The sequence below is a fragment of the Gigantopelta aegis genome, chromosome 15 (genome assembly GCF_016097555.1).
Source record: "Gigantopelta aegis isolate Gae_Host chromosome 15, Gae_host_genome, whole genome shotgun sequence".
NCBI lineage: Eukaryota > Metazoa > Mollusca > Gastropoda > Neomphalida > Peltospiridae > Gigantopelta > Gigantopelta aegis.
The window spans coordinates 46,250,213-46,275,212 of record NC_054713.1 but is presented as its reverse complement, the minus strand read 5'-3'; the positions used below and the strand labels follow the sequence as shown (position 1 = coordinate 46,275,212).

Genomic DNA, 25,000 nt, shown 5'->3' with positions numbered 1-25,000 from the left:
GCTTGGCTAGCATACAAGCCTGCATGACTCGTAAAAATTATTTGTACAAATTACATTGATTTTTCAAAATGACAGTCAACATATATCTCAAAATCCTGGCAAACCATGGTGTTGAATAGTGATCTTTTCCATGATTTCATCAAAACCTTTAGTGTATCTTCTGTTCTACTAGTGACGCGTGGCAGGGCTTGCAGGGTTAGTGAGAGGATCTCAAGATTTGCAAACAGGGAGTCCTTATGGCATTTTAATTGTTTAAACCAGAATCGCACACTGACATGTAAACCAGTCATTTCTAATATTTTAATCCTATAAACAGAAATAATTACAAACTTTCTCTTGTTAAATGAATTAGTTGATTCTGATTGAATGTTACTAAAAACGGGGCAGTACGTAGCCCAGTGGTAAAGTGCTCATCTGATTTCATGTTAGTACAGGATCGATCCCCGTCAGTTGGCCCATTGGGTTATTTCTCATTCCAGCCAGTGCACTGTGACTGGTATATCATAAAACTCCTACCTGCAGCGTATCAATCGACATAAATGCCACAGATTTAAATTGTACCACCACTCACCATTAAAGTGAATCAGAGAAAATTGGGGGTGAAGCTGCTCATTTCTGAGATAACAGGTAGCGTCTACGACTACCCTAGTTCTGCAAAAAATTTGAATACTTTTTTTTTTACAGGTACCCCATACACGTTTCAAGTACAAGGCTACTTGACAGAGTGGTACTAGTGAAATAAAATTGAATACTTTTTTTGCCCAGATGAAACTATTTTTTTTTACAACCAACACACTCATCTTTATCACCAATCACAGGACTTGTGGTGTTCAATACTCTATAAAAAGTTCAGTGCACCACATACTTTGACCCAGTCGGAAGTTATTTGGTTTAGTACTACCTATAGTATGCATACTACCAGTACACTAGAAATGGGCAGTATTTTCATGCCACATTATCAACCACAATAGTTAACATAATATATGCATGATCAGGAGTGAAATGATATAAGGTTTTTCTTTACTTTATTCCTAAGTATATCAGCTCTTACTAAACTTTAGCCCCGACTTGATCAAATTCAACATGCTATATCCCCTCAATGACTTGTCTTGAGGGGATAAAAACTATTAAAAAAAATTACACTGCTCAAATACTATGGCCAGTGGCTTTAATCACGCCAGTGTGTACTAGGTGTGCAATGTCCAGACCGGTTTGGTAGTAGATCAAGCACATAGACCAATCCTTTTTCATTCACCACATTGGACTGGTACCTTACGTGTACCTTGATTTCACCCATGATTATTAATCACTTTTTACTTTAAAAAACAACAAAAAACCCGTTCTTCCTTTCTGCAAAAACCTTTCAACGTTTGTATTCATGGACGTGAATAAATATTAGTATTCGTCAGCTCTATTGTATCATATTTGCCACCACGTGTATTTATTTTCCACCACGTGTATTCATTACACTCCTAGCACTGTGTACGTACCTGTCGAACACAACGAATCCTGGTTTTTATTACACGCAGATGCCGGAGTACTGACTTTTGGACATCTCCTAAGGTACTTGTTTTTGACTGTGGAGTCACGTGCACCTGCCTTGTTTCCTAACAATAATATTAAAACAGTTATCGTATTTAACAGTGGAATTGTATTGTTGGTTTGGAAATAAAATAACACTTCTACAGAATTAAGTATCTTGCCTACCATAAATTATTTTGTATTGTTCATCACAATAGATGTTGCAAAAAATAGTAATTAAAAAATTAAATTCTTATTATTAAATATTAAACTTTTTTAAGTTTAAGTTGTTGGGTTTTTTGAACATGCATGTACATGAACATTCACTGATGCTACTATAAACTATGTTCTAGAATTACAGTGTGTGTGAAAATAGCTCTACTGGTACATGAACATTCATTGATGCTACTATAAACTATGTTCTATAATTACAGTGTGTGTGAAAATAGCTCTACTGGTACATGAACATTCATTGATGCTACTATAAACTATGTTCTAGAATTACAGTGTGTGTGAAAATAGCTCTACTGGTACATGAACATTCATTGATGCTACTATAAACTATGTTCTAGAATTACAGTGTGTGTGAAAATAGCTCTACTGGTACATGAACATTCATTGATGCTACTATAAACTATGTTCTAGAATTACAGTGTGTGTGAAAATAGCTCTACATGTACATGCGAAAATATAACATTGAAGTAAATACAAATGTATTTTAATTAAAAATAAGAAATTCGAATTTCTGCAAATCCACTTCTATGTTTACCAATAATACTGCAATATTTCTTGAAGATATGAAATGAAGTCGGTAGACAATTTGTATTTTCAGTAACAGTCACCTTGACCTTTGATGCAGACTAAGGTGAAACAGGAACTCATTCAAGATATCCCGATCCGATTCCTATCCAAGAAGTTTTGTGACAGGGCTCGAAATTGGAAGTAAATTATGGCCTGAGCACTTTTATTTTATTTTTTAAAAAGCAGGGGCCTTATTCACTAAACTCTCACAATTTTGCGATCTCGCAGTGCAATGCTAAAAGACTTACAAAGAGGATGCTTTGTTGTCTAACAGAGCCTAAGAGACCTTTGTGAATAAGGCTCCAGGTCCAAAAAAAACATGTCCTGCTAAGAAAAAATATAACCTGGTGAAAATAAGACAGCACAGGGTGAGAGAGGTTAAGGGTAGTGTGTGGAGAATTAGCACCTCCGATATTTAACTACTTTCAGACAATTCAAATGAACCTTGAAGGTCACTGCTATTCACAAAAGTCAACAAGTTAAGTTAAATAATAATACGTAGAAACAGCAGCTGCTTTTCGCAGGCTGATATTTTGAGCCTTGTAAAAATGGCAGCAATCTCGGGCCAGTCTCTTAACAGCCTTTGAAATTTGTACAAGTTTGCAACAGCACTACTGCGGCAATTTTAAAGAAAAGACTAATGCTGTCAAAATTATTCATATATGATACATTGCAGTAATAATATGCTAAAACGTGACATCTCATCTTTACTTTCGTAAGCTTCTATACTGGAATAAACCGATTTATATTAATTGAGGAAACATTGGGCCACACTCGATTATAAATGCTTTTTATGGGATCTGTAACTGGACAGACTTCAGAGAAAAATAGACTTTCCACCACTCTTAGATTTAACAGTCTTTCTCTCAGCTGTGTATGGACTTACAATATCCAATACACAAGAACTTACCTCATGAAACGGTCTTTCTCTCAACTGTGTATGGATTTACAATATCCAATACGCGAGATCTTACCTCATGAAACGGTCTTTCTCTCAACTCTGTATGGATTTACAATATCCAATACGCGAGAACTTACCTAATGAAACGGTCTCTATCTCAGTTGCATGTATGGATTTACAATATCCAACACGCGAGAACTTACCTAATGAAACGGTCTCTATCTCAGTTGCATGTATGGATTTACAATATCCAACACGCGAGAACTTACCTAATGAAACGGTCTCTATCTCAGTTGCATGTATGGATTTACAATATCCAACACGCGAGAACTTACCTAATGAAACGGTCTCTATCTCAGTTGCATGTATGGATTTACAATATCCAACACGCGAGAACTTACCTAATGAAACGGTCTCTATCTCAGTTGCATGTATGGATTTACAATATCCAACACGCGAGAACTTACCTCATGAAACGGTCTCTATCTCAGTTGCATGTATGGATTTACAATATCCAACACGCGAGAACTTACCTCATGAAACGGTCTCTATCTCAGTTGCATGTATGGATTTACAATATCCAACACGCGAGAACTTACCTAATGAAACGGTCTCTATCTCAGTTGCACGTATGGATTTACAATATCCAACACGTGAGAACTCAGTTGCACGTATGGATTTACAATATCCAATACGTGAGAACTTACCTAATGAAACGGTCTCTATCTCAGCTGTGTATAGATTTACAATATCCAACACGTGAGAACTTACCTAATGAAACGGTCTCTATCTCAGTTGCATGTATGGATTTACAATATCCAATACCCAGTATTTTAGAAAGCACAATCCATCTGTAGCACGTTTTACACTGGCACTTAATGTCCTGTGTCTTTGAACACTTTCCTGTTTTAATTTGGTTTTTGTCGGGACACCATAGACTACACCTTCGACAGGAATGTGCTCTAGTGTAGTGTTTAGAGTACGTCCCCTCAGGACATTCTGCACACTCGGAGCGCCCAAAATCTTCCTGGCAATCCTCCTTAAAGTATGTGCCAGGAGGACACCGAAAACAGGTTATGACTTTCCTCTCACCATCACCAAGACGTTTCTCTACCAGGTACGTAGAGCCACCAGTCTACAAGTAAACATAAAGAAGCAGTTGATTTTATTCTTTGAATTATCAGTATGTGGCCACAGCCCACAATTAATTTCACTATATGTTTCTATATAGCCTTATTGGCTATAACATTTTTATTAACATCAGCAGGCCCGTGTCTGCCATGAAATAATCACAGTCAAACAGCAGACTATGGGAAGATAACTGTAATCTGAAGCCATGTTCGTTAGTAGCAGGGATAGAAATAGTTCCGCTGACAGGCCTTGACCGTAACTTTTTTCATTGGTAGCCCGAAATCTGGTATCCCCATAATTTTAATACATTTTTTGTTTTTTTTAAAAGAGACAAAAGCAAAATGATTTAGTTTTATTTAAACATGTTGTTTTAAGTGGGGGGTTTTCCTAATCATGAGCAATATATTGTGAACTATTCACTTATGAAAACTACATTGATAGCACTTTACATTAACGAACATTAAAGATTTATTTCTTTAAATAACAACATGATCCGTTTTTCATGTCCCTAAACTGCGAACTAGTACATGAGATAAAATAACATCCTTTTTTTATTATTCATTTAGGTTAACCTACGCTAATTCCTGAACACAAAGTAAACTTTGAATTTTTGTGATGACAAATGATGGCCATTTTTGTAGTTGGCAATACAAACTTTACAACTGGCCTCATATATTTATAAACAATATGTTCAGCTCACATAAAAAGAATTCTGTATTTAGTTTGATTTCGAAACTACAAAGAAAACCTGCCCCAAGCCAGGTCATGGTTCATTCATGCTGCTGGCTCACTAATCAACCAATCAATGGGAAGATGTGGGTGTCAATCAAGTTAAGGTCCAAAAACACTGTTCATGCCCACTTTAATATCACCCCAACCTCAGCTTTTATCAAAGTATTACTTTGGTGTATGAAATGCTTCAAGGGTTAAATTTCATAATGATTGAGGTAATTATTTTTTTCATTGGAAATTTTATTATTTGTACAACTGAGTATTTCATTTTTTGTTATTGGTAATATTCTTTCTTGCCACTTTCTTGTGACAACATATAATATGTAACACTACATGCATTCCTTCTAGTGACATAATACATATTAGCTGTGAGCAGAGTCACGACGCCATGGTACACAAATAAAATGCAGTGAATTTTACAATAATTAAACTAAAATATGATATAACAAGAAAATATGTCTGGCACTCATCCTTTTGCAGATGGTTTTTCTGACAGGAATAAATGTTTTATTTAACGACACACTCAACACATTTTATTTATGGTTATATGGCATCATATATGGTTAAGGACCATACAGAGAGAGGAAACCCGCTGTCGCCACTTGATGTGCTATTCTTATCGATTAGCAGCAAGGGATCTTTTATATATGCATCATCCCACAGATAGGGCAGACCTTGCTTTTTAAGGTGCGCGGGTGCTATCGCACTTGTACATAACTTTGTATATTGATTGCCACTAGTTACCTTATATAGCTGATAGAAAGATCTGTTTAATAATACCAGAAAAAAAAGAAGTTACAAGAACGGTAGCATCCATGCAAGATTTTAATATATGACTGGTACTTACGTTTGCTATACAAATTGGAAAACACAGGTTTAATAGACATCTTCGAAGACGTACCAATCCGGTCAAAACTTCTTTGCCTATTTAATTTATTATTAATTAGAAACAGTCCACTTTTGTAAGGTAATAGATCACAACGTCTGATAAGGATAACTCATTTATATTGTTCATATAGTTATGACAAAAAGAGAAAAGCGATTGAATTAAATAGTGGCTTCTGTAGCCTACACAAATGAACTCATTACGGAAATCAACGAAGTCGGTAAAATTGTCTCGATTAGTTCAGAACTGTTACCCTACAAAGCTTACGTGAGGTCCCGAAAGTGGAAATCGTATAATTTTATACTTTCTTTAAAAAAAGAAAAGAAATGAAATTTAGACGGAATAATAAAAAGAAGGAAAAGAAATGATAATGGGTATGTAGGAATAAGCCTAGGTATTTTTGTACGTCTATTATTTGTCTTTTTTACCTTTAAAAAAAATCAAATAAAACTTGTATGTTATTTATGTATATATATATATATATATGCAGGGCCGCCGGAACGATTGGGCGCCGGACTAGCGATGTTGGGGGGGGGGGGGGGGGGGGGGGGTTAGTGAAAAACATGAAAAGTAGATACTGGAAAAACTATTTTAATCGCTTCTGGACATTATAAATAATATTTGATTGTAATAAAATATGTTGCTATTTTATATAAAAAGAAATGCAAATACTATAGCAAAACATTAAGGAGCTTTTAGACTCCACGTTTAGTTACATTTTAAATGCATTAGGCCACACCACTGGAAGGCACTTTTCTTTTCTTTCTTTCTTTCTTTCTTTCTTTTTTTTTTCTTTTTTTTTTAAAAACGAGTGTGTCTCCAATGATGTCTCAGATGTGCCATTTGTGTTGGGTTTTTTAGGGTTTTTTTTGCCGAAGTTGAACACTTTTTGTCGTGACCACAGCAAAATGCATTGCCTACAGATTTCATATCCAAGCTGTCCAATCTGTCCTTATGTATATGCAAAAGCATAATTAATATCCCTATCCGATACGCCTGCCATGATATGCTAAATAGTCAATTAGGAGATAACCATATGGAGTTTTTAGATTTGCGGGTGTTATTGTCCATTTGATCCCACATATCTAAAAACACCATATGGTTATCTCCTAAATGACTAATTAGCATACCATGGCAGATCGGACAGGGATATTATGTATCAATCAGTGTGGCACAGAGTCCACAGACAAGTCACTCCTCCAACCCACTGTATATCAGTGTGGCACAGTCCACAGACAACCGTCACTCCTCCAACCCACTGTATATCAGTGTGGCACATAGTCCACAGACAAGTCACTCCTCCAACCCACTGTACATCGGACGGGACACTGCCCAGTGGTAAACAACTCAACAGTCACTCCTCCAACCCACTGTACATCGGACGGGACACTGCCCAGTGGTAAACAACTCAACAGTCACTCCTCCAACCCACTGTACATCGGACGGGACACTGCCCAGTGGTAAACAACTCAACAGTCACTCCTCCAACCCACTGTATATCAGACGGAACACTGCCCAGTGGTAAACAACTCACCTGACACATGATCAGTCTAGGATCGATCCCCATCACTGGACCCATTGGGCTATTTCTCGTTCCAGCCAGTGCATCATGGCTGGTATATATCAAAGGCTGTGGTATGTGCTATCATGTCTATAGGATGGTGCATATAAAAGATCCTATGCTACTATTTAGAAAAATTACCTATGATATGCTATTTGGGTAATTACCCTTTTGAATACATTTTTTTATAATAATAAAAACCTCAAGAGTGGTGGGCTCTGCTGAACACGCTGTTGGTGAGGAAATCGTCGTCAACACCGCCGCCGACATCAGAGCCGCATTCGGAACACTCATTGCGATTCTAAAAACAGAAGAAAACACACATCTTTATTTGGAGTCGAATTTATGAAAGGGTGATCACGACACATTTATTTTAGTAATTTTGGGTCAAAACGTAACCAATGAATTGGTATAAAACTTGATAATGAACGAAGGAAATGTTTTATTTAACGACGCACTCAACACATTTTATGTACGGTTATATATGTGTGTGTGTGTGTGTGTGTGTCAGAATTACCAAATTCACTACTTTATTTCTTCATGTGCCAATGCTTGATATTTATGGAAGATTTTTTTTTTTTATATATATTAACTTTTTTAACCTTTTGGGCCCCACACCTCAGGTCTTTGGGTGGGTCAGAATGACAAAATACCTAATTTTATTTCTCAATGGTTTAAGGAAGCTTCCCATCAAATTTAGGTCAAAATGATTTGAGAAAATTTGAGCACAGTCCCTAAGGCCCAGGGGATCAGAATTAGAGCTGGGCGGTATTGAAATTTCAGGTTCGGTATCGGGATCAGTATTTTTTAGGTGATTTACCTCAGTATCTGTACGGTATTCGGTATTTATACAATACAGATATCAATTGGGATTTTCGTTATTCTCGGCTTTAAATGCATGTCCAAGTTAAGTCTCACCCGTTAATTTCATCTAAATAAAATTAATTTCCATACACAAGGCCCTCATTTCTCCCATCTCTCTCTTCTTCTCAGCATTCATCAAATATAAATATTGTTAGTGTTAGTGCTTTACCAAATGGCGGGAAAAAATGTTCAGTACTGAAATGTTGGTATTTTGATATTTGCTCAGAACAGTAAATCGGTGTTGACATAATACCAATACCAGACGGTATATACGGTATACCGCCAAGTTCTAATCAGAAAGACTAAATTCTCTATGTGCCTAGGACAGTTTCAACAAACTTTGGTTGGAATTTGAAGAGGATGACATAATTATAGTTTAAATGCATTTCATCACAGTCAAGTACACCAGGGCTTTAGTCTGCACCAAGGCTTTAGTCTACACCAGGGCTTTAGTCTGCACCAAGGCTTTAGTCTACACCAGGGCTTTAGTCTGCACCAAGGCTGAGGCCGTAAAGGGTGTGCTCAAATAAACAAGCCCAAATTAAGTACAAATATGCTAAGCTCCAGACCTTCGTTTTTGACGGGCGCGGGCGCTATCACGCCTGTAAACCGCCATCAACTCAATCTGACGAACGCGAAATAACGCACCCCTAAATTGAACAAATCACACTTGTATTTTGTTTTAACTCTGCTATTTTAATTGTTTATTGAATCCAATCCACAACGCCACAAACCTTTCCATTCTGTTCACAATGAACTTCCTAGAATACTTTTTATAAATTGAAACACGATTGGTTGTTTATCTTTACATTGAGCCAATCAGCTAGGAGTTCACTTATTATTAAGATCTCGTCAGTTTTGTTTTGTTTAATTTCGTAAAATGCAGGTAATGATCGCGACATTTATTTTACACTGTCGTCGTTTTGGTCTAGTACAGAATTTTTTTTTAGGTGCGTTGTCTAATAATTCTATAATGTGTATAATGTTTATACATGTTGATATCACATTAAACGCATACAACAACAAAAAACTAATTTAGTAAAGCAGGGTTTGTTTTCGTTAATAGCATAGCGACGTACTTGCAGACATTTCTACTTTCTGTTTCACGATATTGCCACATGATTTAAAGCCAAGGACACTGACTTTGGTAGAGTCGGATTTTTAGTACATAATAAGATAAGATAAGATACGATAAAATTTATTGCATTTAAACATTCCACATGGGAACAGAGTGCACAAAATAACAATAGAAAGTTGCAATATCAACAAACAATTAATGACTATATTTTTACATACATATATACACATACATGTATGTCACTACTACAGTCTATTCATTATATTGGAAAACCAACTTGCAAATAACACCTATGTTGGCTGGGTCCTGATTTTTCATAATAAAAATAAACTGCTCTTTGGGTGTCACATTTAAAAATGAAGGGTTGTAGTTGGAGATAAAATGAAATAACTTTGACCGCTGATACTTATATTTCTTACATTGTACAATGTGATGAAATTCATCTTCAATGATATTGCATTCATCACAGAGACGCTGGTCAAGAGGAGTATATGGTTTTGTATGCCTGCCAGTTTCAATTTTCAAGTTATGATCACTAAGACGGAGTTTAGAGAAATGTTTTCTATGATCTGGGTTTAAGCAGTGAATTAAATATGGTTCTAAGTATATTTCTTGTTTGAGAGTTTCATATGTTCTCATTTTATTGCCAGTGCTATTTGTCTTTTTTATAATATTTAGACTTTTTTGGAAATGTTTTTGATAAAAATTCTTTAATAACTTTATTAAGATAGTTTGGGCTGTTAATAATACTTCTGTTTAGACCTAAGTGGTCGATAAATGAATGTAATTTGTGAAGCCAACCAATATTCTTTCTAAAGCCATGCTTTCTTTAAAAGCATACTGCAGTAGAATATTTTTAGTTTTTTGCATATGAGAGTGGAAGTTCACCATTCGTTTTACAACATTCATTAAAATAGAATATAAGCCAAGTTCAGCTCTTGAACTCCAATTGTGGGAATTCTTGGTAATTTGTAGTGTATGTTTACAGAATTTTAAAAGCAGTTTTTCAGGCAGAAATGTGTCTATGTTTTTTAAAGATATATAATTTGCACCCCATACTTCACTACCATATAGGGCAACAGGTTCAACCAGAGTGCTAAACAATTTACAAGAGATATCGGTTGGCAGATTGTAGTTAAACAGATTTTTCTGAAGGTAGTAGAGACAGCCTAATCCTTTTTTCCCATAGAGAATGAACACATTCTTTAAAATTCCCATTTTGAGTAACATCTATTCCCAAATAGGTATATTTGTTTGTAATCGGTACAGGGTTGCCAGATAGATACCATTTAATCTTATTTGTTTTGCTGTTTCCTCCAAAAATAACAATCTTTGTCTTACTTATATTAGTGTTGAGATCATTATCTTTGCAATATTTGGAAAGTTGCCCAAGGAGATTTTGTAAGCCATCTGGATCTTCTGATAACAGAAGTAAGTCATCTGCTAAAAACATGTGGCTAAATGACATTTTGTCAAGTGATACCTTACCTTCAATATCTGCTACATATGTTTCAAAGTCATTAATGAACATATTGAAAAGGGTTGGTGATAGGATGCACCCCTGCCGTAATCCAATGTTTGAATGAAATGGCATTGAACAGCCTTTATTAGTTTGAACACTATAAGTTACATTTGAGTATGTTTAATATATTGCCCGTAATTCCCATTAATGCAATTTTGTTGAATAGTATGTGTCTATTAACAGAATCAAATGCCAGTTTGAAATCAACAAAACAGCCATAGACTTTTTTCTTTTTACTTCTGTATTTATCAATGAGTGTTTTTAGAGTAAATATATGGTCTGTAGTCCTAAAGCCTTCCTGAAATCCAGCTTGGCACTTGTCACTTTGATTAGTTTCAGTTATGTAACTAACTATTCGTTTATCAGTAATCTTACAAACAGCTTTCCAATACAACTACTGAGGGCGATTCCTCTGTAATTACTTGGGTCAGTTCGGCTTCCCTTCTTATGCAATGGAACAATAATTGAGTGAGCCCATTTTGGTGGGAAATATCCAACTACTAAAAATATCATTAAATAATTTAATTATATGATCAATTATTATTGGAAAAAGACATTTGATAAATTCATTACTTATATTATCATCTCCTTGGGCTTTTCCCGATTTTATTTCCTTTATTGCAGAAAAGATTTCATTAGCACAGATTGGAATATTAATTGATTGATTATGTTTAAGATTATCATTAGAGTGATATCCATCATTGGTTGGATTAGTTATAATTGATGGGTTGTATAAGGTGTCTTGGAAATGCTTCACTAATTTTCTGAGTCTGGTAATGTTTTTATTTTTATCATTCCCTTTAATATTATTTATTGTTTGCCATAGCAATTTTGAATCGGTTGCTGGTACATCCCTAAGTTTTGAAACTAACTTATCTTTATGGGCTCTCTTTTTTCTTCTAATTAATTTCTTATACATCTTTTTAGATAGGAATGCATTTTGTTTTGTTTCAGGACTATTATTATTATTCAGGCTAACAAATTTAGATTTCATGTCTACCTCTGCCTTTTTACATTCATAATCATACCATGGGTTTTTCTTTTGAACTTCAGTTGAATTACTAGCTTTGGTAGCAGACACATTTACTGAATTAAGGATTGATGTAAATTTGTCTACCATAACTTCTGCATCTTGAGGTGAATCTGGGGATGGCCTCATGATGAATGCATCAAGTGCCTGCTTAGTTGCATCAGACATTACTGCTGAGTAAACAAATTGCTGGCTATCAGTGTGCCACTTTCTTCGTTTTCTTTTCCTAAATATATATTTACACTTTCTGGGGTTTTTTTCTTGTATGGTTTTAACAGACACATCAAGTTTTAAAGACAACTGACAGTGATCCGATAAGGTGTCTTGGAAATGCTTCACTAAATGTGATCGGTTGACAGGCACCTGAAACAAACATACACCGATTTAATTTCAACTCGGTAATTCGAATTTACCAAGTGTAAAGCATGTATTTTTAAAAATTAAATTTACATTAGGGTGGTTTTGTTCGTTTGTTTTGTTGTTGGGTTTTTTTTTTTTTTTTTTTTTTGGGGGGGGGGCGCATTGGGTTTTTTTTTATGGGTTGCTATGATTCGAGTTAGTAGTATAATAAATGACATGTTAACTACAGTACACTGATAATGAAAGTTAATCCTGTTTGTAAAAATATATATTTATAAAAATTGTAGTAAGATATATTTGGGTACAAAACAATAGATGTTGACATTTTCTCGGTTATGACATTATTTATTTTTAAATAGAGAATTTGCAGGTACATAACATGTATATTATAATATCATAATAAATATGATAACCCTGTGCCATGTGGTTGTTACACTTTGAATTTGTTTAGTTTAAATGATTTACAAATAGGCCTACTGACATTATTTTTTGTGAGAGTTTTATTAGACATTTTACAGTTGGAATTCTTAATAGCAATACCATAGTTGTTACAATGTCAGTTCACATTCACTTCACAGGTTTGTGTCCATGGAGAAATCATCATTCTACGATGAAGAATAAAATTATTGTACTTGTTTTAAATAAAACAGAATAAGCACAACCATATCAGTTTCAATTCTTTATCCATAAATAGTTAACAGATTATCATGATTGATAATTTTAATGCAACATGATATGCATATAATACACAAGAAATCGACAAATGTGTTCATGGTGTTTCTTTTTTTTGTGTAAGACTGCAATGGCCCATTCTTTCATCTTTGAGAACAGCCATCATATTAGTTAAATTAGGATATTTATTTTGAAAACACAAAACATTAACTCTTAAAATATTTAATTTAGAAATCATTACTCCTCAAACTTAATCATGTTCATGGGTGCAATTCCTCTCGGTCTCTACCTCTAATTCTGATTATTTTGAGGGGTGCGATTTTTCTCTCCTCTGCATTTTGAGGAGTGTGATTTCCACCCCCCTCATAAGCATTTTGAGGAGTGCGATTTTTAGCACTCCTGGGTTTTTCAAAAACGAAGGTCTGCGCTCAAAACATTTCACCTCAAAATCAACGGAGTGTTAAGCTGTAATTAGATTAAAATACCTTGAATTGCAATTCTGATTATGTAAAACTCTTTACCAGCAACTATTAACATTACTACACTATAAACAGACCTTGATGTGCTCAGAACAGAAAAAAACAAACTCTTGTGCCCAAATTAGTGTTATGTAAAAAGCCTTGTACATATTTAGCTGCATTCACACTTACACTTTAGTCTTTAAATTAGTTTAACTAAACTGGTATAACTAAACAAATTTATATTATTAGTGGGAACGCAATCTTTTCACCATTACTAAAATACTTCAGTATAGTCTCTATTAGAAATTTGCAAGAAAAAATAGGCAGAGTTATGTCCCCTAACCACTAGCCACTTCCAGCGTGTTCCAGTTACAGCAAATATGGCTGATGACCACAGTTGTTTGTGAATCTTCAGCTGAGATTTATGCATGCCAGTCCCTGGCATCATAAATACCCCCACCTATGCTTTAAAAATAAAGAATGATACAGGTAAAAATTAAGTTGATGAAATTGTGTTTTGTAATAACTGACCATGTGTTAAATATAGGAGATGAATCTAGTGAGCTGTTACCAACCCTGATCGTTTTGGTTTTCTTGTATGGAACTTTTGGATTTTGTTTTTCAAATTAATTATCATAATTTCATTTAAACATACAAACACACCTGCAGTTTTAATGAATAGTGTGTGACAGTAGTTAACAGTTGTAATAGATAATAGAAACATGTACACTTCCGTTCGTACAGTGATATATACACAAACACATGCATATTGATTGCAAATATCAAAACTTTATTAAGATGCCGTTTTAACGAGTCAGCCACTTTTTCTTGGTCTCCCCAAGACGTGTATGTAAATATTTCTGTTGAACACAAAACATATTGTACATTTTCGTTTCTGTAAAAGAAGGAGATTACACACACTCTGACAAACAATATAAGTAATATAAAACTTTATTAACGTCAAAAAATAAAAGAACAAGTTGATGACTACTCCACAATTCAGTAGTAACAAAGGGCCTTTGTTGCAAGCGACTGGAGCGTGAATGCGCGGGAAGTCAGTTAGTGGCTAATTGGGGCCGCTTAGTGCTATGCAAATCATGGTCAGATAAGTATATTTCTAATAGAGGCTATGTGGTTTAGTTAAACTGGTATGACTAAAACAGTTTAAATGTTTTAAACAGTTTAAATGTAAGTGTGGATGCAAACTGTTTTAGTTACACACTACAGGAAGAAAACTGACAGCACCACCTTTCAATAATGTTCCGGTTAAATATCAGGGTTCATACACTTAAAGGAAGTCAAAATTCAAGGGTTTTTCAAGCACTTTCCAGGTCAACTTTACCAAAATTCCAGGACCGTACCGAGTTTCCACAGGTCGTTAAACACGCAAGTGCCAACCATCTTTGTGCTCCCCGAACTTGCTAAATACCCAGCGGCAAAAAGTGACAAACTATCTTTTCCAATATGGCGACGCTGTCGCTTGGATCTCGTGGCCGCGTGATCCTCGCATCGCAATATAAAAAACAACAACAAACATTCACACGTCAACTGAGCCGGTAAACATCGATTGGCCGGACGATTGGCATTTGATTGTGTCGCGGAAATGAAACAAATAATTTAATTACATGTTAAATAAAGCCTCCGTTTTAGGCGTTTATATCAAATTATAATTTTCATGGGTTTTCCAGACCGCAAGATGATTTTCAAGGGTATTCAAGCACTGGAATACATTAGTTTATTTTTAAGGGTTTTCAAGGGTTTTCCAGGTGCGTACGAACCCTGAATATGTAGGTGCAGACAGCTTTCTTTCTGTAGTTTGTGTATTTTTAGTGGTTACTAGTGTTCAAGATAAACAAATTGGGGCAGTATCCCAGTTGGCTACGAACATTTCAAAATCTGGTATCCCACCTGAGAATTTAGTATCCCAGACCTTGCTTTTTAAGGTGCACAGGTGCTATCACACTCGTACAGCGCACGTAATTTCAATCTGGCGAGTGTGAAAAATAACGCATGTTACACTTAACAAACAGCGCACGTAAAATAATTTTGTATATTGATTGCCACTATTTACCGTATGTAGCTGATAGAAAGATCCGTTTAATAATACCAGAAAAAATGTTACGAGAACAGTAGCGTCCATGTAAGATTTTAATATATGACTGATACTTATCTTTGCTATACAAATTGGAAAACAGGTTTAATAGACATCTTCGAAGACGTACCAATGCTATCAAAATTCTTTGCCTATTTAATTTATTATTAATTAGAAACAGTCCAGCTTTGTGAGGTAATAGATCACAACGTCTGATAAGGATAACTCATTTATACTGTTCATATAGTTGACAAAAAGAAAAATGGGATTGAATTAAATAGTGGCTTCTGTAGCCTACACTAATGAACTCGTTACGGAAATCAGCGAAGCCGGTACAATTGTCTTGATTAGTTCATAACTGTTAGCCTACAAAGCTTACATAAGGTCCCGAAAATGGCAATCGTGTAATTTTATACTTTCTTTAAAAAAAACAAAAAAACATTTAGACGGAAAAATAAAAAGAAGGAAAAGAAATGATAATAGGTATACGAGTAAGCCTAGGTATTTTTTTTTACATCTATTATTTTTCTTTTTTATCTTTAAAAAACAAAACAAAAAAAACTTCATTTAAATATTTGTATTTCAGCCAGAGGTTAATGAGCATGCATATTATGTTATTTAGAATTGTATATATGTAAACTATAGTATTTTTTTTTTAGTTTGTTAGAAAGTCACAGACCATGTGACTGGAACATGATTTCATTTGATGGCAGTAGTCTGTGGCATATTGACCAATCAGAGCTATCAGGGTCAGATTATTTTTACTCTTGGAATTCTGCACGCACATGCTGGTCTACATGACAACTTATTACGCATTGATGATGGTGTCTAAAATTATGGGGTTTTTTTTATTATCTTTATTATGGCATCCCAAGTTTGGAATAAAATCCTTTGCAATGACAGATTTTTTTCAGAGTTTGTGTATTTTGTTATTAAGAACATTGGGGCCATTCTAGAACAATGACATAATGCCGTCAGAGCTGTTGTAACTTGTAGCTGTAGGTTAAATGACTGTTACAAAATGTTGAGGGAGGCAGATTAGTTGCGTAATTGCTGAATTAAAAATGCCATGTCAAGGTCAATGTCCCAACTAACACTATCAATTGAAGTAATTGTAGGCCCACATTTCACGAGTTATTTTTGTTTTAATGTTTTAATAATATGAGTCAGTAGTGCACACCTGATATGCTTGGGTCGTAGTTCATGAACCACCTCCTCAGAACCAGTGTTTTTCCCCCATCCCAACTATCCTAATTCAAGACAAGTTGATTCCTATATATTATTTAAATAATACATATTGTAATTAAAAAATCGAATGGTCTGCATCAGTGTATACATGTCATAATTATATTTCTGTAGTACTACTCCTGAAATTTTTTAATAAACTATAACTCCATTCCTGAAAGGGAAAAGAAGTCTGACTACACTAATGAACCAAACAACATAAAATTAGAAGAAAACATTATTGGTTTATTGGTTCATTTTTGCATTACTAAATTAATAAATGCTTGATTTTCACTCGCCTTAGCATTTTGACGAGTGCGATTTTTCACTCGCCTTTGTTTTTCAAAAGGCAAGGACTGGTATCCCACTTAAATGAAATGATATTTTTGCGTAATATTAACATAAATTAATATTTAGCAGTAATCTAAAGTGTTTCTGACGTTACTAATAATAAACTTACTGTATAATTTTCTGCAGATCTATGTGGAATCAATATCTCAAATAAAATTTGAAGGGAGGAAACATCCAACAAAAACAATAGGGACGTAGCAGTTCCCAGTCTATTGCTACACCGCTATTGCTCCTGTGTAGCATCAGACTGGGTATGAGTTGGGGGAGATATTGTTACAGCATAGCATTAGACTGAGTACAAGCTCAAAAATACTACACATTACTTTAACTTCACCAGTAAATGATGACTTTTATTGTTTCAGCGAAAAATAAAAACACAGGATTAAAAAAACATTATATGGTATCCTGGTGGGATACTGGGTTATTGAAGTCTGGTATCCAAAATTAAATTCTGGTATCCCTGGGATATCGGGATACCATTAATCTCGAACACTGTTACTATGTCAAATATTTGTGATTGGCAAACTAAAGATGTGACCAATTAAAGTAAAGGTGTTTAGCATCAAACCTAGGATTATTGTTGTATTAGATTGAAAATCTGTCTACTGCTATATATAGATATCTCCGACAGAGATCAAAACCGTACAAATGTCCTAAGTTCCAACTCTCGAATGGCAGAGTACTCGGGCTACTTTTCACATGTAACTCAATCATTCAACCCAAAATATTAGTTGTAATCCATGTAAAAATCAGTGTTTGAAATAAGCACTTGTCTGTTTGTCCTGATAAGTGAAAATCGGCTCAACAAGCGAAATGTACCTCAATGGATGTCCTGTGGACACATCAAATGTTCAGTGCAGTTTCATATTGAGCAAAAATACAGTCCTTGTACTTGAATAAAACAAAACATTTGACAACAGGGCACAATATTTCACGCGAACCGCCGTTCTGTTCGCGTGTCGGTTACGCAAAATTAAATTTACGCGAACCACAAATCGGTTACGCCGTGACCTGTAAACGTTCAGAACTTAAAACTTGCAGACTTAACGATTACAGGACGTTTATTCACACAGACATGTATACTAATAGTGTTCTAACAAATGTTTTAGACTGATTTTTAGATACTTGATGTGCAACAAACAAGTAGACAACGGTATATTGCAATGGTTGTAACTTGCGACCAGTCTAAACTAAATACTCAGTATAGAGTCGAGCCAAACGTTTTGAAGAAATTTGCACGGACCACCAGGGGCGGCTAAATTATTTGCTGCTATTTTATTACTAAAGGAATATATGTAGACATAATATTGGATTGCCTATAATTTTATAAATGTTGAAAACGGTTTTAAAGTAAACAAGAATCCAAAAGTGTCACAAAAGTTGAAAAATACTAACATCGCAGAATGAGCTTTAAATAACAAATATTTGGAATGTCACTGTAGTAATTACTAGTATAGATGTATCATCGATAAAGTGAAAGTAGCATCGCCACCGCAAAATATCATTGTCAAATTGTGATATTTCTTTTGATTGATTTCAACTTATTTTCGTGCTTATATCCAATTAAGGTTCAAGCACGCTGTCCTGGGCACACACCTCAGCTATCTGGGCTGCCTGTCCAGGACAGTGGGTTAGTTGTTAGTTTGTTAGTGGTTAGTGAGAGAGAAGAGGGTGTAGTGGCCTTACACCTACCCATTGAGCCCTTAAGAACTCGCTCTGGGTTGGAGCCGGTACCGGGCTGCGAACCCTGTACCTACCAGCCTGTAGTCCGATGGCTTAACCACTACGCCACCGAGGCCGGTTATTTCTTTTTATGCTATTGTAAGATTTATTTGTATTAATCTAATCATGCACCAATGAGTAGCTAGTTTTATAGTTCAGAGGAATTGGACATTTGTTGCTTGGGTTGTTTTTTTGTTTTGTTCTTTTAATTTGCTGTATAGATTTACCAAATTTTACATATTATCAGTGACAAATGGCACGGTAACCTTTATTTGTTGTTATTAATATATACTTTCTATTAGTCAAATCATGCACCAGTGAGTGTTGTGCGTTATTCTTCAGAGGAACCAGGGAATGGGCATTTTCCCTCCAAATGTATCTGTTTTGTTTCAGTACTGGGACTGATATTTAGTCCTTTTACAATAGTGTTAACTTTAGCAAGCATAGAGGTTCTAGAATACGATGGCCCGATGCCCGAGCACAGTGGTTTTTAGATTCGGGCAACTAAAAACTATTTTCTGTGATCCCGATGACAAGTGATGAATAATAATTCTACTGCTGCTGCTGCTGCTGCTACTGCTACTAATACTAATAATAATAATAAATCTACAATGCTATGATCGTATGATAACAAAAGATACATCTACACGTCTGCAAGCATTAAAGAAACTGTTTTATAAAATGTTTACTTTTGTATTTTGTTTTAAATTTATGTTTGAGCTAAAAAATTATGTACTTTAAATATAATTTCAGCATAACTTTAAGGTAACCAATCAGGTAACCCACAGGTTATGCAAATATAATTCACGTAACCAAACAATTGGTTACCTAGGTAAAAACCACGTGTACCGACGGAAAAATATCCGCCCGGTCCCCCCTTCCCCAAACCTTAACTCTAACCCTAACCCCAACCCTAGCCCTAACCCCAGCCATAACCCCAACCCTAACCCTAACTAAAAATAATAATGGAGGGGACCGGGCGGATATTATACCTGATTAATTTCCAACCCTACATGTATATAATATATAACCATTATAGGTATTTGACAGTAATACTAATAATAAATGTTGTTATTCAGATTCAGTCATTTTCGTTTAGTTTGGGCAAAAGTCAGCCCGACACACCCCCTCCCCCCCCCCCCAAGAAAAAAAAATTGGGAGTCCGAAACCCCGAGCGTCAATCATCTCTATGGGAAGAGTCTGTGAAGTTAGGTTACGAAAACTGGTTACTAACGTATTTCGGTTACGTCACGATACTTTCTAAATTCTAGTTCAATATCATATTATCAATCAATGTCATGTTCCATATCATTCTGTATGTAATAAATAACGAGTCTTTTATTAAATGCATCCACTAAGGATTATGTTCAAACTTACTGCGCACTTGACAAACGCAATTTGGAAGTTAACAAACAAAACGTGCACACTCACTCTTATGTCGGCTACCGGAAGACAGCTCCTTTCTACGATAGCTGATTTCCGCCAAAACAAATATACTACTCAAAAGAATTTAAGGGTCAAAAATTTATAACCAAATAAGTTTCAGAGTGTATTAGATTGATGATGTAAACTACACCAAATTTTTTATTTATTGTTCCATATTTACAAAAAAAACACAAATAAACGTCACTGTAAACAAGAAAGTCACATGACATGCTGTCAAAGTTGAAGGTTGAACATCACTCGACCCCACTGAACACGTTGCCACCGCAGATGAAGCGTGCACCAGTGACGTCTGGCCGTTCTGTGACGTGGTAGGAGTGGTGGTCGAACAGCCTGGCGACGGCAGCGTAGATTATTGGCTCTCAGACGATTGCGTATGGTTTGATCAGACACTCGAGTTCCAGTCGCAGTCCGCAGATTGTCACGTAATCGGCGTGCAGTGGTTGTGCGTTGACGTAGAGCCATATTGGTGATGTAGCGGTCCTCTCTATTTGTAGTGCTTCGGGGTCTTCCCGAACGTGGACGATTTCGAACAGAATTCGTTGCTTGGTACCGTTGCCACAGTCGGCCAACGACACTCTGACTGACACCAAGTCTCAGAGCAACATTTCTTTGCGTATTGCCATCCTGAAGCCAAGCAATAGCCCTTCCTCGATCTTCGATAGTCAGTTGAAGTCGTACCATTGTCGAATTTGGAGTGTGCACCGTAAACGAACGCAAGCTCCAATTATACGGAAATTCAGCATTGGGAACATGGAATACACGTGCAAAGCGTGCAAATGAAGTGCTTTGTGAAAAAGCAAGTTATGGGCACTTAGCAGACCTTTCGCTTTCGCCTTAATTTACGTGCAAATGTAAGCATGTTTTCGCCATTAGAACTAGTCGACAGTGTCAATGACAGTGGATTTTAATTCATTTATGGGTTGCTTAGACCCACTTTCGTCAAAATGGAACAATACCATGCGTGACATTATGGTATAGCTAATATAATTGACATTCAGAAAATAATGTCGAAAATATCGTCTGACCCTTAAATTCTTTTCAGTAGTATAAATCACTACTTTAGCCAAGTTTAGGGCATTATAATGTACTCGGGTGTGTGGATCCGTGAAAAATATTTCACGAACGCCATAGGTACGAATTGATGGTTTTTATGGCTCTCTACACTTCTGACAATATTTGCTTTTACTTAAATATTAATATCACTAGTAATAACTTATAAGGCTTAAATTACATAATAGTAACACAGGCCTATGTATTTGTCGATTCAGATGTGTGTTTATGTAACAATGTATATTTAAGTTATTGTTACTGCAGATAAATGTATATTATATTGTTATTTTTGCTCTGCCCATATTCGGGTGTTATGCAAATAAATTATTCTTATTCTTATAACGGCGTTAAAACGCACTATTACAGTATTATAACGCCATAATTTACGGCGTTAATTCGCTATAATAGAACGTTAAAAAACGGCTATTAGATTGAATATAGACTGCAATTTAAAGCGTTTATTTCATGTTGAATACTTGAAACGAATGCGCGACGATACAGTGAGTGACGTTTTGCCGTGCTTCAAATTTAGATATTTTGTGTCGTCCATGGTTCAGATTTGTTGTCTGCGTTGTGAGGTCCCATCCTCGTACAAAATTGTTTTTGTAAATAATTTCAGTTTGGTTTGACGTAAGAAAAAAAATGTAAAAGTGATTTGGATGATGATGATAACTAGTTTAACGTGCCCATATACCACTAGGGTTTCGAACACGCCCATCCCGAGTCCGACCTCCGATAAGATCGGTGGCCTGACTCGGGATGAAGGAGGTGAGGGGTTGAAAATGGGCAGAATTTTGAAAATAGCAATTAGTAAAAAAGTTAATAGAATAAATAAATAAAATAAAAAGGTTACAAGCCAAAAATAAAAAAGAAGTGACTGCTCGGCCGAATATTTATATAATTTGGACCATTTTAGAAGGACAGTCCAAAATTAAATAAGAGAAAGAAGAGAGGATCGGACTATTTAATAATATTTAAAAAAAAAAAAAAGAGAAAAAAAAAGAGAGTAATTTCGACATAAAATTTTGAACGCAGATCTAAAAGTTTAAAGTCCGATCGATATGTCCACGCGAGTGGCCTCGTTAAGGCCGTTTGGGTGCACAGCTTAAATGGACGAGATGGGTTGCATCCCGTCAAGAAAACCCCTAGATTGACAGTCGATAGACGTTGAAGGTGTAGTGCTGTGCTGAAATACAGATCTTGAGAAGCCGGATCCGTCTGAACGAGAGAGAGTATCAGACTAGGGTATAATCCAGTCGTCATGGGTTGGTATAGTGGTGCGAACAGGCCCGACTCCGGAAGATACGAGATGGTATCACTATAAAGCAAGGTAAAGTCTAGAAAAAGAGTAGTAGGGGCTAACCCCGCTTCCTATTTCTTCTTAGAGTGGGGCGGTCAATCTTCCAGTGCTGCTAGGACAGGCTCGGACATGTAGAGACTAAACGCGAACAACCGTGGCGTTCTGCAGAATGGCCGTCATACGAGTCACGAAAAAAAACCAAGTCGACAGTCAGACGGAGAAATGACGTGGAGGCAAGGAATCTCGCTAAAAAAGAATCCAACCTGGTGGTGCAGGCTGTCGAAACGAGAAGCGTTCCAGCGTTCAATCAGTTCCAATGGCCGCATACATCCCAGTAGAAAACTTCATTTCGCTGACAAAAACAACAAAATGAAGGACCCCAAGTCGAGCACATGAAAGCACGTGCAGTGTGCACAAACGAAACAAACACGTCTTACCGCGTGGAGCTCCAGACTGGGAATGAGTGATTTGGAAATAACAATGTCGTCAACGAACCTAACTACTTCCAATTCTGTTCGGTTTGTTTTCTTGTGCACTGTTCGTGCAATCAACATTCGATTTGTTGTCGTCTGCATGTCGTTCATTTGTGAGGTGTTTTTTTTCACAATTTGTGAACTCTTTTTTTTTTTCTTTCTTTCTTTCTTCTCTCCCCCGCCTTTAGGGCAATCATAAAAGAAGTGTTGCAATGTTTCTGGTTGCTGATTACAAACAAAAGTTACAAGTACTGGAAGCAATATACTTTATTTTATATAAAAACGAATTTGTTGGTATAATCCTATGTAAAATTTGGTATTGAAACCATAGTAGTTGGGTCTTTCAAAATCATAAATGGAAGACTATAATACTTTGCCCATTTTGAAGTAGGAAAACAGCATCCTTCACGAGAATATTTCAATTGTGATGTAGGAACTACAGTAGCATTATTCAGTACTTTATATATTTCTCTACTTCCCGATCTGTTTTTCCGCAAGCAGCTTTATTTTCGAAGGAAATACTGGATGTTTTGGCACTTCGTATGTTTGTTTATTTAAATTTGTTTTGTTTCGTATAAATAATTTGATTGCACATATTAAAGACGCATATTCTAAAAAATTTGATCGTATATTATATTTTGCATTAAAAGTGTTATAATCCATAAACTGCCCTTGGCTATCTAGTAAATCATATAAAAATATAACGCCTTTTTCAATGAAATTCTTATATAATATAGGTTTTCTGTCTATTAGTATATTACTATTATTCCAAATGTTCAAACTTAGAATTTCTTCTTCATTTTGAAATGTTAATTTTTGCTGAAATAAAATCCAACTATTTAATACATCCTTCCAAAACATATTTTTAATTTTCTTTATCCTAAGCTGAATTAAAAATTCACCATGTATAACTAAGTCTCTGATTGTTAAACCTGTTGTAGACTGAAAAATATTTGCCAATTTAGAATTTGACCCAAACAATCTTTTTATCCAAGTCAGTTTTAATGCTGTAGAGAAATGTATAATATCTATCATTTGAAGCCCACCTTTTTCATAATCTTGCACTAGTATTGTTCTTTTTATCCGGTCAGGTTTGTTTTGCCATACAAAATTAAAAAGTAATTTATTTATTTGTTTTAATATTCTTTCCGGTGGATTTGGTAAAGAAATAAGTAAATGCGTTATTTTGGGTATTACAAGCGATTTTACCACAATAATTCTACCCAAAACGGTTAATTTTTTTGTTGACCACTGTTTCATAGATTTCTTTATTTCCAATATTTTATATTCATAATTTTCATCAATCTGTGAACATTTTGATTGACAATAAAGTTCAGACAAGTAAGTATCTCAATACAAAACGTTACAAACCCTTAAAACCAACAATTTTGCACAGTAACGATATCTGGAGAGGGGATACAACTTTGGGGGGGGGGGGGGGGGGGGGGGGTTGTTACAAGCTATATTGTTACCTGTAGGGGAACGTGGTCTAAAACAGGCCCCTTAAGCAAATTCCTAAATTAATCTTAATTTTTGAAATATAAATCAAATACAATATTGATTGCTTCGTTGTTTAACATGTGTAACTGATGTATAAATGTAATGAATTTCGCACTCAAGTATGAAACGAAATCATGCCACTTGAAATTTTACCCGGGTCCAGCTACCCCTTTCAGTTGTAGACTTCAATGTAATTAACACTAAATAGGCGGCCTTGACATACCACGTCTAAATACTAGTATCAGACAGACTACATAACAATGGAACAGATTATATATTTATTCAAGGGGGTCAACACAGAAAACAGTCCTCAACATTTCGC

At 35.5% G+C, this 25,000-nt stretch overlaps 1 protein-coding gene across 1 annotated transcript in view; it reads right to left on the bottom strand.

Annotated features, from left to right (window-relative positions):
- Positions 1–20,351, bottom strand: part of LOC121390377 (tumor necrosis factor receptor superfamily member 1B-like) — a 23,916-nt gene extending 3,565 nt beyond the window's left edge. The window contains exons 1-4 of the mRNA XM_041522174.1: positions 20,287–20,351; positions 7,735–7,834; positions 3,995–4,358; positions 1,491–1,607 (exon numbers count right to left, since the gene is read on the bottom strand). Coding sequence (XP_041378108.1) covers positions 1,491–1,607; positions 3,995–4,358; positions 7,735–7,827 — 574 coding nt within the window. The 5' untranslated portion in view covers positions 7,828–7,834; positions 20,287–20,351. The remainder of the gene's footprint in view (positions 1–1,490; positions 1,608–3,994; positions 4,359–7,734; positions 7,835–20,286) is intronic.
- Between the last annotated feature and the right edge of the window lie 4,649 nt (positions 20,352–25,000).